At 37.3% G+C, this 14814-nt stretch overlaps 1 protein-coding gene across 7 annotated transcripts in view; it reads left to right on the forward strand.

Annotated features, from left to right (window-relative positions):
* Positions 1–14814, forward strand: part of PTBP2 (polypyrimidine tract binding protein 2) — a 54940-nt gene that overhangs the window by 19184 nt on the left and 20942 nt on the right. For all 7 annotated transcript variants that reach the window (XM_075098189.1, XM_075098190.1, XM_075098191.1 and 4 more), the window contains 4 exons: positions 9129–9301; positions 9719–9862; positions 13521–13685; positions 13762–13872. In XM_075098189.1, coding sequence (XP_074954290.1) covers positions 9170–9301; positions 9719–9862; positions 13521–13685; positions 13762–13872 — 552 coding nt within the window. In that variant the 5' untranslated portion in view covers positions 9129–9169. The remainder of the gene's footprint in view (positions 1–9128; positions 9302–9718; positions 9863–13520; positions 13686–13761; positions 13873–14814) is intronic.

Consider the following 14814-nt stretch of genomic DNA (forward strand, 5'->3'; position numbering starts at 1 on the left):
ATAATCCTCTCAAAGATCTGTGAATTAATTTTTTTGTGTTGATGCACAGCAGCCAATGACTAGAAAGGTAGTTCAGGTAAACTAAAATATGATTTGGTACCAGGATTCTGAGAAACCAGAGCTGAAGCCAGGGTATTTAAAAAATATTTTTTGACTCTGGATGTTTTAAAAGACTTCAGTAATGTACGTTGTAAGTGACTGTACATAAACAATGTTACCTTTCAGTGCTATATGTTCAGTAAACATGTAACTGCAGTTGCTTATTCTGCAGCTTTTAAATCTAAGAAAAAAAGAAGTCCCTTCTCTTGAAGAACTAGAAAAGGCATTTTCTCTGTGATGGGTTACTTTTACGCCGAACTTCGTGTGAGGCTTTTTTATTTTCAATGGAGGACTGCTTAATGGAAGTTCTAGGAACTTACATGTATGAAGATGCTCATGCCATGAACTGTATTGCTGAAATCCACACACAAATCTTAAAATTCTTAAGGGATGTAGATAAAAAGTGAAAGATGTTGGTGGAAGTTTTATGAAAATTGGCTTGTCAAAGGTGAAGGGATTGAAGCAGAATTGGCAGGTTTTTTTATTACAGCTGCCACCAATTTTAGTGTTCACATTTGTGTGTTTAAGCTCAGTCAGTAAAAAATATTTCAAAAATAATTTTGCAGCTGAGCTTCCCAAACTCCTGGAGCTTTAAACGGTACTATTAATCTTGATCTTGGTTTTACTTCATTAGCAGGGAATGTTAGCAGTGACTTTGGTAGGTAATTCATTGTATTAACACAATACTTAGCGCTGAGGCGCACAAGCTAATAATATTTCAAGTGCTGTTTTTAACTTGGGGAATAAACATAGATGTGCTGTTTTTGATGGCACATTAAGTAAAACTGGTTATTAGTTAACATTAATGATGCCTAAACATAGGTAATTTACTGCTGAAGTTTGCAAATTGATTACAATTAATAGCAACTGGAAAGATTTGAAGAGGTACAGCACGTGTGATTGGAAAGTACAATAATTTAATAATAGACTATAATTTACATTTTTCTATAGATACACATGGGCATGGGCATGTGGATGAACAAGATTTTAATGCTCTGAATACCTGAACAATATATCTTTTTGTAAATTAAGAAACTTAAAAAACAACCAAACCCCCCCCCCCCCAAAACCAACCAAACAGAAAACCACAAAGAAACCCCAACTCCACAACCAAAAAATCCCCCCAAACCCCTCAAAAAACCTCAGGGTGGGAGAAATAAAATGTCGCTGCTATTATTAGGTTGATTTCTGTCTACACCATCATGCCATGGTAATAAATTTTTGTTCCATTTCACTTGCATGTCACTCTAGCTGTAGTACCTTTACATATTTTAAGGGCCGAAGGGAAGTGCATTAGTTTCAGACTGTGCAACATTACTACACAATATTGTAAGCGTGTTATCATAGTTGCTTAGAAAACTTGCTCAGTGGGTTTTGAAACAGAGGTGCAGACTACGTGCAGGTGTGCTAGTTAAAAGCTGTGTAGTTAATTTTTTAATTGCTTGACCATCTTTCCTTTTTAAGCTCACATTCCTGCTAGCCAGTATTCTTTGTACTATAAGACGGTTTTGTTATTGATTGGTCGAGGTTTTCCTTTGCACGTGGCCCACGTTCCTGGTAAAAATGCGCCTACTACAAATGGTTAATGCTTTAGTTCAAGTGGTAAGGCTTCCACAATGTAGTAGTGGCCTAGCAAGGTGAGGATAATGGGGTATAAACTACTTGGAAATAGGCTTGCAGAACACATTCTCCTTTCCAAGCCCCAAAACAATAACAAAAAACCCCCACCAACCAACCAAGCGTAATTAACACTGAACTTGTGACCTTTAGTTTTAAGGTTAACAAACGCAGATTTCAGAGAACTTCATGTTCTTCATGTGTTTATCTTATTTTTGAGGGTAGTGTCTCCTTTTTTGTTCCTTCTCTCAAACATTTTAAATTCTAGATTTCATCTTTAGCTTGAGCTTTTGAAGCCTTCTGTACTAAAACAAAGGTCCTGTTCTTGTTTTGGGAGCCTGTTGGCACTTGTGGAAAAGTTTGTCACTGGATCAGACCGAAGGTCGTCTCTTCCTACATTGTGTCTGTGACATGAGGCCAGGGGCATACATTTGAGCAAAGAACCTCAGAAACAAAACCACAGTGGTCTCAGTTATACCTTCCCAATTTGTGGTTGGCTGCGGCTTCCTTAGCTGGTGGTTTTATGCAGATGATTGTGTTCAGTAGCCACTGCGATATTTAATCTTTGTCTGGACACAATCTACAATTATAAACCAGGGATCTTTGTAATTCCATTGCTTTTTCTCTTGGTCAGATATTTCCTGTGTGGATATGTGTACTATTTTCTGCTTGTTGATAACATTAAATTTCATATACTGAGCTGATGTGAAACAAGAAGGAACTTTCTACATTAGCAACAACAATGAATAATACTGCTAGTAAGGTTCTTTAATGCATAAACTGAGTGTATTGGAGGATGAAATAGGCTTTCCTGAAACACTTAAGAATTTATTTTTTGTAGTTTGTCGTTGGTGTGTACTGACAGTTGTGAAACAGAGATTGACTCCTGCAGAAAGGATGTTTGTTTATCAATTCATTACTGCAGATATGCAGGGATTTATAATCAGTGTCTTGTGATGAATTTTTAACATTTTTTCCCCTTCTTCCCAGGAAATGATAGGTGAAAGCAACTATTTATGGTATGCAAAATCTTTGCCCATAGCCACATAGTTATATTTCTATACTGGGGGATTGTGTGAATATGGAAGAAGGTTATTGTAAAGGAAAATCGCACATCTAAAATAAAGGCTTCATATATTTTTAAAGTAAATTATGTATTTCTGGCCTTAGACACCTTAGGTCGTATTTATGTATTTCTCAAATAAAAAAAATGGTGTGCAGAGAAAAACTCCTCTAGGATGAAAATACTAAAATATGTCTTCAGAAATAGTTATCAGCAGCAAGTAAGTTATTCAGTCTTTGCTAAGAGTTATGCTCAACTTTTAAGATGAGTTTTTCTGCAAAAACTACTTGGGAGCATTGAATCTTCATAGCTTGAACAGTTGAATGCCACAGACTTAGAGTATGCCTTGATCCATTGCACTTTGTTCTGTTGCTTATATAGATAGGTTTCTGTTTCTGTGTTTAATGAAATAGGAGTTTCTCATTACAAATGCCAGGGACCCAAGTTGTTCAGGTAGTGGCCATTTATAGGCTTTGCCAACTCCTAAGCATTCAATTTCAACAAGTTGATTTATGCTAAGTTGAAGGAACTCTGCATAGCAAGGATGTGGCTTATGTATCAGTTATGGTTAGACTGTAGTACCCTATTTAGGTGGGAGAATAATGCTTTGAATGCCATTCGTAGAGGTGAGATTTTGTTTAGAAATAGACAACTGATGTCCTATGGAAAAGGGATTTTTTCCTTTTCCTTTTCCTTGGTGGAGAGCCAAAGAGGGCTGCTACAGAGCATGATGGGGTTTTTTTTAGTAGTATGAATGGAATATAACGAGTACTAAGGGTTAGATTTCTGATTTTTTTAGAAGTTATTTTTTTAACTATACATTTAAGGCTGTAACTTGATTAGTAAATGAGCTAATACTAACACTGTGTTTAAGTCATGCTATTCCCATGGTCAATTTTAAATATTTTTTCCCCCAATGCAGATGTTGTAGTGTTATGCTCTTCAGTGCATCTTTATATTTGTTAGTGTTATAGAATCATAGAATTATTAAGGTTGGAAAAGACCTCTAGAATTACCAAGTCCAACCATCAACCCAACACTACCATGTCTCCTAAACCGTGCCCTGAAGTGCCACGTCTACAAGGTTTTTGAACACACCCAGGGATGGTGACTCCCCCACCTCTCTGGGCAGCCTCTTCTAATGCCTGACTGTTCTTGCAGTGAAGAAATTCTTCCTAATATCCAATCTTAAACCTCCCCTGATGCAGGTTGAGGCCATTTCCTCTATCGCTAGTAACCTGGTAGAAGAGACCAAACCCCCCCCTCATTACAGCCCCTCTCAGGCAGTTGCAGAGAGCGAGAAGGGCTCCCCTCAGCCCCCCCTTCTCCAGGCTAAACCCCCCCAGCTCCCTCAGCCGCCCCCCAGCACACTTGTGCTCCAGACCCTGCCCCAGCCCCGCTGCCCTTCTCTGGACACGCTCCAGCACCTCAATGTCTTTCTTGTCCTGAGGGGCCCAAACCTGAGCCCAGCACTCGAGGTGGGGCCTCCCCAGGGCCGAGCACAGGGGCCCCATCCCTGCCCCGCTCCTGCTGGCCACACCAGTGCTGACACAAGCCCGGGGGCTGGTGGCCTCCTTGGCCACCCGGGCACTGCTGGCTCATGCCTTTCCAGCCCCTCTGCCCCAAGCCTGGAGCGTTGCCTGGGGTTGGTGTGACCCAAGGGCAGGACCCGGCACTTGGCCTTGTTGAACCTCCTGCAGTTGGCCTCGGCCCATGGATCCAGCCTGTCCAGGTCCCTCTGTAGGGCCTTCCTGCCCTTGAGCAGATCAACGCCCCCGCCCAACTTGGTGTAATCTACAAACTTACTAAGGGTGCACTCGATCCCCTCATCCAGATCATTGATAAAGATATTAAACAAGACTTGGCAAAACTGGGTTAGTGCCAAGAGGTTCAGATTGGATCAGTCTTTTCAAGTCTGGTAAAAGCCAACCTGACGAAATAGCTACTTTCCAGTAAGCTTCCAGTTTAATAGTAGCAGTTCCTCAGCAGTAGTTACTATTTGGCTTGCGAGGGTTCTGCCTCCAACACTCCCTCGACCCCCACATCAAATTTTCTGCAGTTTTGTCTTTCTCCCCCTTTATAGGGAAGGATCTTTTGGGTTGCTTGTTTATCTCCATAGACTCAATTTCTATCGCAAGACAATGTTATTCTTTTAGTACCTTGCTTTTCTTGACTTACCTTTTAACCTTTATGGACAGTGGCCATACTGATAGAATTTGTTAGAGAATGAAGGTGTTTTAACCGTAGTTGACTTCACCTTTCAGTGGCTCCGAAGAAGTTGTGTTCCCATGTTTTCAATGTTCTGGTTTTCTGATCCCAGGTGTTACTGATGTCTTTTCAGCTGAAAAGCACCATAAAAAATGGCAAGTAAGAGACTAAAGTTAGGGAGAAAGGTTTCATGTGGTGCCAAAAACTCTTAATAATTGTTTGAAAAGCTAAATTTTAATTGTCCACAAACAACCCTCTTGTGTATGATCACGCATATTTAGTATATGACACAGTTAATTACTGCCATTATTGAAATAGTAAATTAGCATTGGGCTGTGCTGGCTGGATAATCAAAAGTAAAAGCAGTATATGTTCTCTTGGCTTTCAAGCAAAGCAGCGATAACTGATGATGTGTTAATTTCTTCAGTCTCCTTGCAATCCAGTGTTAAATATTTGTGGTAAATTTTACTTTAAGAAGGTGGGCTTCATTTTTTCTGAATGTTACCAGTTCAGCTTTCATTGTGCAAGGTATGCTTCTGCCAGTAAGTAATAAACAGCTTTTCTCATGCTTGCTTGCCCTACCGCTGAAAACTTTCCTTGGGCATTTACATAGCACTGAGAATGCTTGTTGCCAGTCCCCCTGTCCTGTCCCCCCATCTCTCCTCTCATTCTTCTGATTGCCATGTATGTAGTGCATAATTCTGGATCCTTTTGGGAATGTTATTTTGATATATTTTATACTGACTTTTCACTTAAACATTTTAGCATGGGCACCTGTCTATATAGCTCTTCTTTAGAGAAAGTAAAAAAAGTTTAAAGAATAGTTTAGTGGATGTTTAGTTTAAGATAGTTTAAAAAAAAATTTTGTGAGACACTTGTATACACGAGTTAAGTTAAAACTTAACTGCTCGTTAGGGAAAGATAGATCTCTAGCATAAAAAATGTTTCTTTTAAATTTGTTCTTTAAACCTACTGCAGCAACAGTTGAATAACTGTAAAGCACAAATATTAGCAGTGCTAGTAGATAGAAAAACAATTTATTCAGGTAATTCAATAACTACTAAAGGATTATTTCTTTGCAAATACATATATATGAGTGATTATATACGGGCCAATGCTACGTTACCAGTAACATTAGGATTACCTAAAGCCTAATCCAAATAGAAGCTTCAGTTTTTTAAAAAAAGAAATCTTGGACATTATGCTGTGGAAAAGTTAATATGTCAAAATTATGTGTTGAAAACCACGCAAAAGAGAAAACAGCTGTGTGAGAACTGCTTTGAGCATTCATGGTATACCTTTTTAGTGGTGTAGTCAAAACAGGTTTCTTATCAGAAACTTTCTATCAGAAGGTCTTTTAGTTTAAACAGTTTGTTTTCACTTTCTCATTTCTTATTGCTACTGTTTCATATTTAATTTTTGAAACTTGTAATGAATTCAAATCACTTAGCTTAAGTATGAAAGGCCTTGGAAATCTAGTTTCAGTATTACTGTAATTCCAGAATTCTTTTATTCTTTGCAAGTGCGTGACGTATTGTTTGTGATACAACTGTTAAGCCTGTCCACTTTACAATGTTTTCCTTTTTGTTTTTTACATTTAAATTGACAAGTAGGTAAAACTATTGTGTAATGAGTTTCAGGTGAAAAATAAAAGTACTTTTTCATAAACTTTGCCTGTCTCTCACTTTGAGGTTTAAGTGCTGTACTGTGTTAATTATGAGCAGGTGAAATCTGTCTACCTGGAAGCCCAGTCTCAGCAAGTTTTCCAGAATGATGCAAGTTAGAGCCTTGTGTAGACTAGGGATGGACTTCAGGTCCTAGTTCAGTGTGTAGTTTTGAAATTTTACTCTTTGTGTGTTCCATCAAAACTTGTCCTTCTGTGCAGCAGACCAAACCTGCTGTTACAGGGATTCAACCCCTTCTAGCATTGTCAGTTGGAGATACTGCTAGCTGAATTTTTATGAGTTCCGGTGTTAGGTTTTTGTTGTGTTGTCTGCTGTAGTAAGCTGGAAAAGACTTAGTGTTCTACAGTGCAAGAACTTTTTTAAAAAGCTCAGTTCTGGATTTTTTTTTTTTGGGGGGTGGGGGGCAATACGGGAGGAGAGGTTGAGGGATGACCTGTCTCTAAGGCATACTATTTGTAGAGGTCTTGAATTTTAGATTTATCTAAGCCTAAAGATAGCTGAAGCGGAAGGCAGAAACATTCAAATTAGAGTGAAGAGGTTTAGATGTTAGAAAAAAATATATAAGGGAGTGATGGAAACAGTTCCTGATGTGTAGATTTATCCTTTTTCCATCAGTTCCTTTAATGGCAGTATGGAGAATGACCTTACTCTTGAAAAAGTGAAAAGTATGTTCATAAGTTTGGTCAGAGACCCCACGTTTTCCAGTTTTCCTAATAGCGTTGAAAAAGTAGTTAAATGTCATACTTTGGCTTTTCAAATCCCAATCTGGAGCGTGGATGTTCTTGACTTGTAAAAATAAGGGTCCATTTCATTCTGTGTTTTTAGTCTTGAGTAAGTTGGCTTGGTTTACACAAACTGAGTTAAGAACTTGAATTCTTGATTATGCTTTAGGCATACCCTTAGCAAAACTTTCTCTGTTCAAGTCGGTCATAAACAAATGCAATATATTTTGCAGGGAATCAGATTAGGTGTAAATGACTTTGCTGGCACAAATTCAGAATTATATTCTGTAGTGACAGCTGAGTGATAACTGAGGACTTCTTTATTCTCTTCCCTCTGGAACTTGCAGCCATAAACTTTCTTACGGAGATCAAGTTTTTGGAGGATTTAACACACATAAATGCTTCCTCCTGATCCTGCCGCCCCCCCATTTACTGTTTCTACTTTTATAGTGAGTAAATAAAAGTAGTCTTGTTCATAATTTTTTTTTGTTAATCCTCTTTGGCGTAAGCCCTCAACACATGAATTCGAACCCTAATAATTACAAATATTTTGCTATCAGTCACAGTTTATGTGTTTTTTTGGAAATACAGGTAGCTGTTGAACTGCTCTGCTAACGTGAAATCAGAAGTTGAATAGCTCACACTCTGACCTGCATGTTTTATAGCCAGAAGTAGAAAAAAAGGAAGTCTCAACACTTGCTTCTGTCCTACCTAAAGGCATTCTGATTTCCAGCATTGATTAATTCCTTAATATCCATATATCTTATGACAGTGTTGCTCTTCAGCTCTTGACTCTTTCTGATGTTTACTCTACTGTCATATTTGTAGGCAGTGGTTGTATTACCTTTAAAACAAAGTAAATAATTTTATTCTTTCCTTCTTTCCAAAGCAACACGTCTTGCATCCAACTGGGTAGCTCTTTATTGCGTGTGTTCCAGAAAAAGGAACTCAAGCTGGAATTTTGCTGGAATTCTGGACAACCGTCCAGAATAGTATCTTTCTGGTGCTTTGTACAATGATGTTAATGCTTCCCTGCTGCTGCAAGGAAAATCTTGTCTGGCTTTTCCCCACCCCCCCTTCGAGTTGGTGGCTTCATGTTTATTAGTTGGTTTTTCCTTTTCTGTGGGTGAGCTTGTAGTTCATAAGGGACAATTTTGTGTTTGGTCCTTAAATTCTGAGGTTGTAGATTTCATCAGACGTTTGTGATGTCAGCCCTCTGGGTCATCCCCTTTCTCCTGTGTGATCCTTCTCAGCATTAATAATGCTTCCTGGCTTTGATACTTTTCCACTTTTTGTGTCTGGGTCCTTAAGTGCAAAACAATCCTTAAGACTTTCCTTTAGGACCTCTTTTAGTAACTATTCACCACCATTTTTCTCGTTTCAAAAAAATTCTGGGTTGTTTTTTTAATGTACTTTAGAGTTCTTATGTGAGCCCTTCTGAGTCACAATTAATATTGTTACATGGTATTGTATGAGATGAAGGATTTGCTGTGGGTTTTCTCTCATTTAGAAAACAAGTTGTGATTATCACAGAGGGCTGTTGAGTTAATCTTGAACAGTCCACCTTTCCTGAAACCGTGTAACATTTGTCTCATGAACCCTTGAATTTTATGTAGGTCAAACTAAGAGATGGCTTACTTAAAAATTATCTTATATGTATAATTAAAAGCATTTTTAATAAAGCACTAATAATATCAGTAAACTTTTCAAATACAGTCTGAATATGTCTTTCAGCCAATGGCAATGACAACAAGAAATTCAAAGGTGACGATAAAATGGATGGGGCTCCTTCTCGTGTTCTTCATATCAGGAAATTGCCTGGGGAAGTGACAGAAACGGAAGTTATTGCTTTAGGTTTACCTTTTGGTAAAGTAACCAACATCCTGATGCTGAAAGGGAAAAATCAGGTAATTTTCTGCTTTTCATTTTTTAGTATGCTTACTGTGTCATTTCAAAATATGCTGTTAAAATGCTATTGAAATAAGTCATATGACAGTAAGTATCAAAAAAAAAAAAAAGAGCCTTTGTTCCTTTAATCTTTTATGAACTTATACTGTCTTTTAGTAAATTTTTTGGGGAACGGGATGGTTGGCAGCTACATAAAGCAAAAACATGAACTGCAAGATAAACAGTCCTGCATTTTCACAGATGAATTTTTGGAGGTGTAGTAGCTTAGCAAATAAAGTTGGTACGTAGAGAATGACATATTCTGAAGACTGATATTTGTTAAAACGTGTTATCAAACCCCTTCAGTGTTTTTTATATGCTGCTGATAGGAAGATGTTCTGCTTTGTAAATACTGAAAATTAACTGTTTAATTACAGGCGTTTTTGGAACTTGCTACGGAAGAAGCAGCTATCACTATGGTTAATTACTACTCTGCTGTGACGCCTCATCTTCGTAACCAACCTATCTATATCCAGTATTCCAATCATAAAGAACTAAAGACTGATAACACACTTAACCAGGTATACTTACTGTTATATAGTATTGCAAGTGCAGGCAGTAGAAAGTGAGGCATGGCATGTATTCTTGGCTCGTGTGGCATGTGTTTAAATTGTTTGGTTTTGTCCACATCCTAACACTACTGTAGTCTTACCTATGATCATTCCATTTTGTGACATCGAAGGGGATTTTCTTTCTGTGTGATCTTTGCGTTATGATGAATTTTCTTAATGTTTCCTTAATGTAAGAAGAAAAACATTTTTGAAGCGTCTTTTAACTTTAGTTATTTTTTCCCATAAAATAAGTTTTGATCCTACAGTCTCTAACTTTCTAATTCTGACACATTCTGCAATTCTAATGCTAGTTTGAATTTCCCTGGTGATAATGACTGATGCTAATGCCTACATTTCAATGTTTTTGAATGATCTCTCTGGTAGCACTGGTAACCTCTGCTTATGTGATCTGCGGTTCCTGGAGAAGAATGCCTTAATGATCACTGTAGAGACAAATATACTTAATAACAAAAAAATGTTTTGCTATTGCCTCTGCAGAACCTATTTCACAATAAATATAGATACATGTGTCTGTTTTTAGTAGAACAGGAAAATTAGCAGATGTGACCATTTCATATAAGTTATAGGGGGAGAAAAGAGACATCAGCTTACCACGAGTCAGGTGATTATTTTAAGGTTAACTTTCTTTCTGATGTTACCGAAGACAGTGTAAGTACCAAGTTACAGTTTCTGTTACTCGAGTCCTGTGTTAGGTAAGGTATGTCAATAGTAAAATTGTAGACGTTGCCTTTAAAAACAATCTGAGGGTAATCTGATGAAAGACATCTTGGTTAGATCAAGTACAGTGTTGATTTTCCTGTTGATCTTTCTAAACATTCCTGTTCCTTTGAATCTTTTGATAGGCTGCCTGCTGAAGGTACTTTTTCAAGACTGAGATTTTTTTTCCCCTCCAAAATGTCAGTTATAAAGAAAAATAAATACCTTCATTTAATTTTGAAAAAAGAGAATAGAGGATGAATTCTGCCTGCAAGTACAGTGGATGGACATACTCCCTTAAGAAACTTTCTCTTCTTACATTGTCCTCTGGCTGCTGTGGTGATACTCTTTTTGTACTTCACGTGTCCACCTTTTCAGCATATAGGGTGTGCTCACTTCTGAGCAGCTTTTGCGCCACCGTGTGCATTAATAACCAATTTTAACATATTCCCAGTCTTTCAGGTATCTCTTTAATTTAGAACTAAATAACATAAGTAGGTACTTGGCAGTAAGTGTTCTGTAACTAGTATCTCATGAGACATACTGTAAAACACAAGACCGTTGGATGTTCTTTTTTTCTGTAAGGAAAAATAAAGGTGGTGCAGGCATTGCTTGTAGTTTGCTTTATTTTTCTTTTAATAGTCAAAACGTATGTTTTTATCTATATTTGAAAGCTTTCTCATCGAGCCAAATTAATTTTGAAATTGTCTTTCTCTGGATGTTCAAGAAGGAAGATAGGAAGAAGTCAGGGTGTTAGTACATGTAACTGGGAAGAGAGGGTAAAAAATTGGAGAAAGGTGCAAGTAACTTAGTTATAAAGCAGAGAGGGGGGGAAAAAAGGGTATTTAACCAAGGGGTACTTTAAACAACCAGGCCTTTAGAAATAATGAAAGTAGGAAAAGTTCCATTAAGCTGTGCTATTTGAATTTCTCAATAGTAGCTTCCAAGATTATTTTTAGTTATGTACTCGGAGTTGGCTCTGAATAAACAGATTCAAAAGGGACCATTTAAGTTTTCAGCTCCGCTTTATAATTCTATGAAAATCATTTTCCTCTGCGACATCAAAACGTTGAGAGGAGCATTTAAACTCAGATTTAAAACAAACATCTCTTACCTTGTTTCATACAGTATCTAGACTCAGAAGAATAGAGAACAGAATGACCTGTGTAACTGTAATTCTCTTAAATCATCAGCCTGTCATAAATTTAGTCTTTCTGCACAGACATTGCAACATTTAGAAATAAATAAATGTTACACTTCAAGTGGTGTAGCTGATCTTTTAAAAATCAATTTGTTTTGCAAAAATAAGCAAGAAGCTTTATATACTATGAAATGTCTCCCAAAGTGGCTATTTATATATGATACTAAATGTTATTTTCAACTTGACAAAGTACTCACTTTCATCATAATTCTACAGATTTTAACCTTACTTGCCTATGTTAAGTCCTGTATTCCTTCCTGGATTCACATTAACTTTAGTGGAATGAAATATGATACATAACCATAGATGGACGGTGCTAACAAGGGTCATATGTTAAAATTGACTTCACAAGTTTTGCTACTTTGGGTTATACAGCTTAAACCTTTCCAGTCGCTTTAAGGAGTGAGTTTTAATAGGTATCTGCTGCCTCTGTGCTTACAGAAGGAGTAGGAAGTAATTGTGCTATTCAGCCAAATATCTGAACAGCTTGAAAGTTGTGTATTTCATACAACAGGGGAAAAAAACCCATGTTGTTATCAAAAGATGTTTTTTAGAGTTACAGTAATTGATGTTAAATGTAGAGGTAAATTTTGTTTTCCCAACTAGTGTTCACCAGGTCTTTGTTTTTTTTGTTTTCCCCCCTCCCCGCCCCCTTCCTTACTCATTGATTCATTTCAGTATGAGGAGTATCATGTAAGTTGTGAGACATAACATTGTGTAGTAGCTCTAACACCTTTAAAATCTGCAGTATGCGTTAATGTGGCGGTTATTATTTTTACCTGGCATGCTCACTTGTCTCTGTCTTGTATCGTTTTGCTTCATAAGGCTACTGTAATGAAAGTATTAAATGGAAACCCCTTGTTGTTCTGCACTTTTTCTTTCTCAGCAAAAAACCATCTAATCTTTCTGACGCTGTCAGTTTTGGCAGTGGAAGTAGTTACATAGCTGTGTGTTCGTGTGATGTCATCCTGTGGTTACCTTGGAATTTCTAAAACCCTGCTTGCATTTAAAAAACAAAAAATCCCCACACATGGAGAGGGTTTTGTTTTTCTTTTCCTGAAAAAGGGTGGATAACAGACACCAGTTTGTTTACCTCTCTGTGGATGTTACTTTCTGACACCCGGCAGTCTTGTGTATTACTTCATTGTGCTAAAACTGAGAAGTTCAGAAGTGTTAGTTTAGTGTTATTCCTTCCGATCAGAGCCTTCTACATAACTAAAATGGCAGTGAAATATTAACTGTAATACAATCTCTTTAAAAACGGGATAAATATTTCTGGTTTCTGTAGGCTTGGGGGTTTTTTGGGGGTTGTTTTGTTTGTTTGAGGTTTTTTGTTGGGTTGTGTGGGTTTTTTTCCTTTAAATGAGAAGAAAAAAAGTCTGAAGTGACTTGAAACGTACAAAATTCTCACTTTTTTTATGCTTACCAGTAAAATGATAAGCTTGCTACTAGGAAGATTGATATTGGTGCCGTTTGAAGCCCTTCCTTACTGTGACATAAGGATTAATTGATGTTTTCATTTTTATTGTCTCTTCTCACAGATTCGGACTGCATTGCATTTACGTTGTGTTATGTCTGTAGCTCTGAGTTTTAAATAAGTGGACTATTTTATGTTTCTGAAGTTAACTATTAATACTGCTAATTAATTTCTAGCTATCATCTTGAAATATTAAAAAAAAATATGTCTTCTATCTTCTTTTTTCTTTTAAGCGGGCCCAAGCTGTTCTTCAGGCAGTGACAGCTGTGCAGGCAACAAATGCGCCCATTAGCGGGACCACTGTTAGTGAGAGTGCAGTGACTCCAGCTCAGAGTCCAGTACTTAGAATAATTATTGACAATATGTACTATCCAGTAACCTTGGATGTTCTTCATCAGGTAAGCCAAATTTCATTTTACCTTGAGCTATGGTTGGGAGGAACTCGTGTCTAAAACGTCACAATGTTTTTGGCAGATATTCTCTAAATTTGGTGCTGTATTGAAGATAATCACATTCACAAAGAATAACCAGTTTCAAGCTTTACTGCAGTACGGCGATCCAGTAAATGCACAGCAAGCAAAACTAGTAAGTATAGTTCTCTCTTAAATCTGGAGACCTTCCGTAACTCTAAATGTCCGTAAAATGTTACTATAACAGAGTATTCACCGTAAGAATGTGTCATACTTCTCCATCACTTGTGAGAATTTTTTGAGATTACAAAATAACTGGGAATTATTACATAATGTTGTTATGCTGTGTAAAAATGGTGTTTAAAGATACTATGTTTAAGGGCACTGTTGTATACAGAAGTGTATAGATCTATAATTATGAACAAATATTTTAATAAGACTGCACAGAGGTGAAATAATATGCAAGACTGCAGTAGTGAAAATGTCAACCAGAAGTAAAAATGTAGGACGTAATGTTGATGCTTAATTAATTGACTGTGAGCAGCAAATTCAGTACGCCTGTTGGATTATTGATGGTAGATACTTTGTAAGCATCAAAACAAATCTGTGACTTGTGGATCGGATATAGGTTTGTGAAAGCATTTAATTATAGTATCCTGGAAAGAAACCCAACCCTAGACTTCATGATAACCATAAATGCCCAGAAGAAAGGGTGCAGTCTTATTCGTGGGCCCAGACTATGAAGAAGCTTTGCAGCAGTGACAGATGAGAGCAGGATCTTAATTTTGTTTCACTGGAAGCTCTCCTACCCTGGGTAGGAGAGGCAAGAACAGGTAACTGGTTTTATTCGTTATATCAGGAGAGAGCCTATGGATAAATTACGACAAAGATCAACAGCGTGTCATCTAGACCAGATGTTTTGAATTAATAGAATGGAATATGTTCACATCTGTGGCAATAGGAAAGTTGAATCAAAGGGAAAAGCTAGATTGTTTAAAATTTTTGAAAATTTTTTTTTGAGAAATGGAACAAATTTGTATTTTCAAACCTTCACGTGCAGTCTGGATTTGTGGAAGGCTGATTAAAATTGATGTGCTGGTTAAGTGTTGCTTGGCAG

This window comes from Phalacrocorax aristotelis, chromosome 6, assembly GCF_949628215.1.
Source record: "Phalacrocorax aristotelis chromosome 6, bGulAri2.1, whole genome shotgun sequence".
In the NCBI taxonomy this organism is placed as follows: domain Eukaryota; kingdom Metazoa; phylum Chordata; class Aves; order Suliformes; family Phalacrocoracidae; genus Phalacrocorax; species Phalacrocorax aristotelis.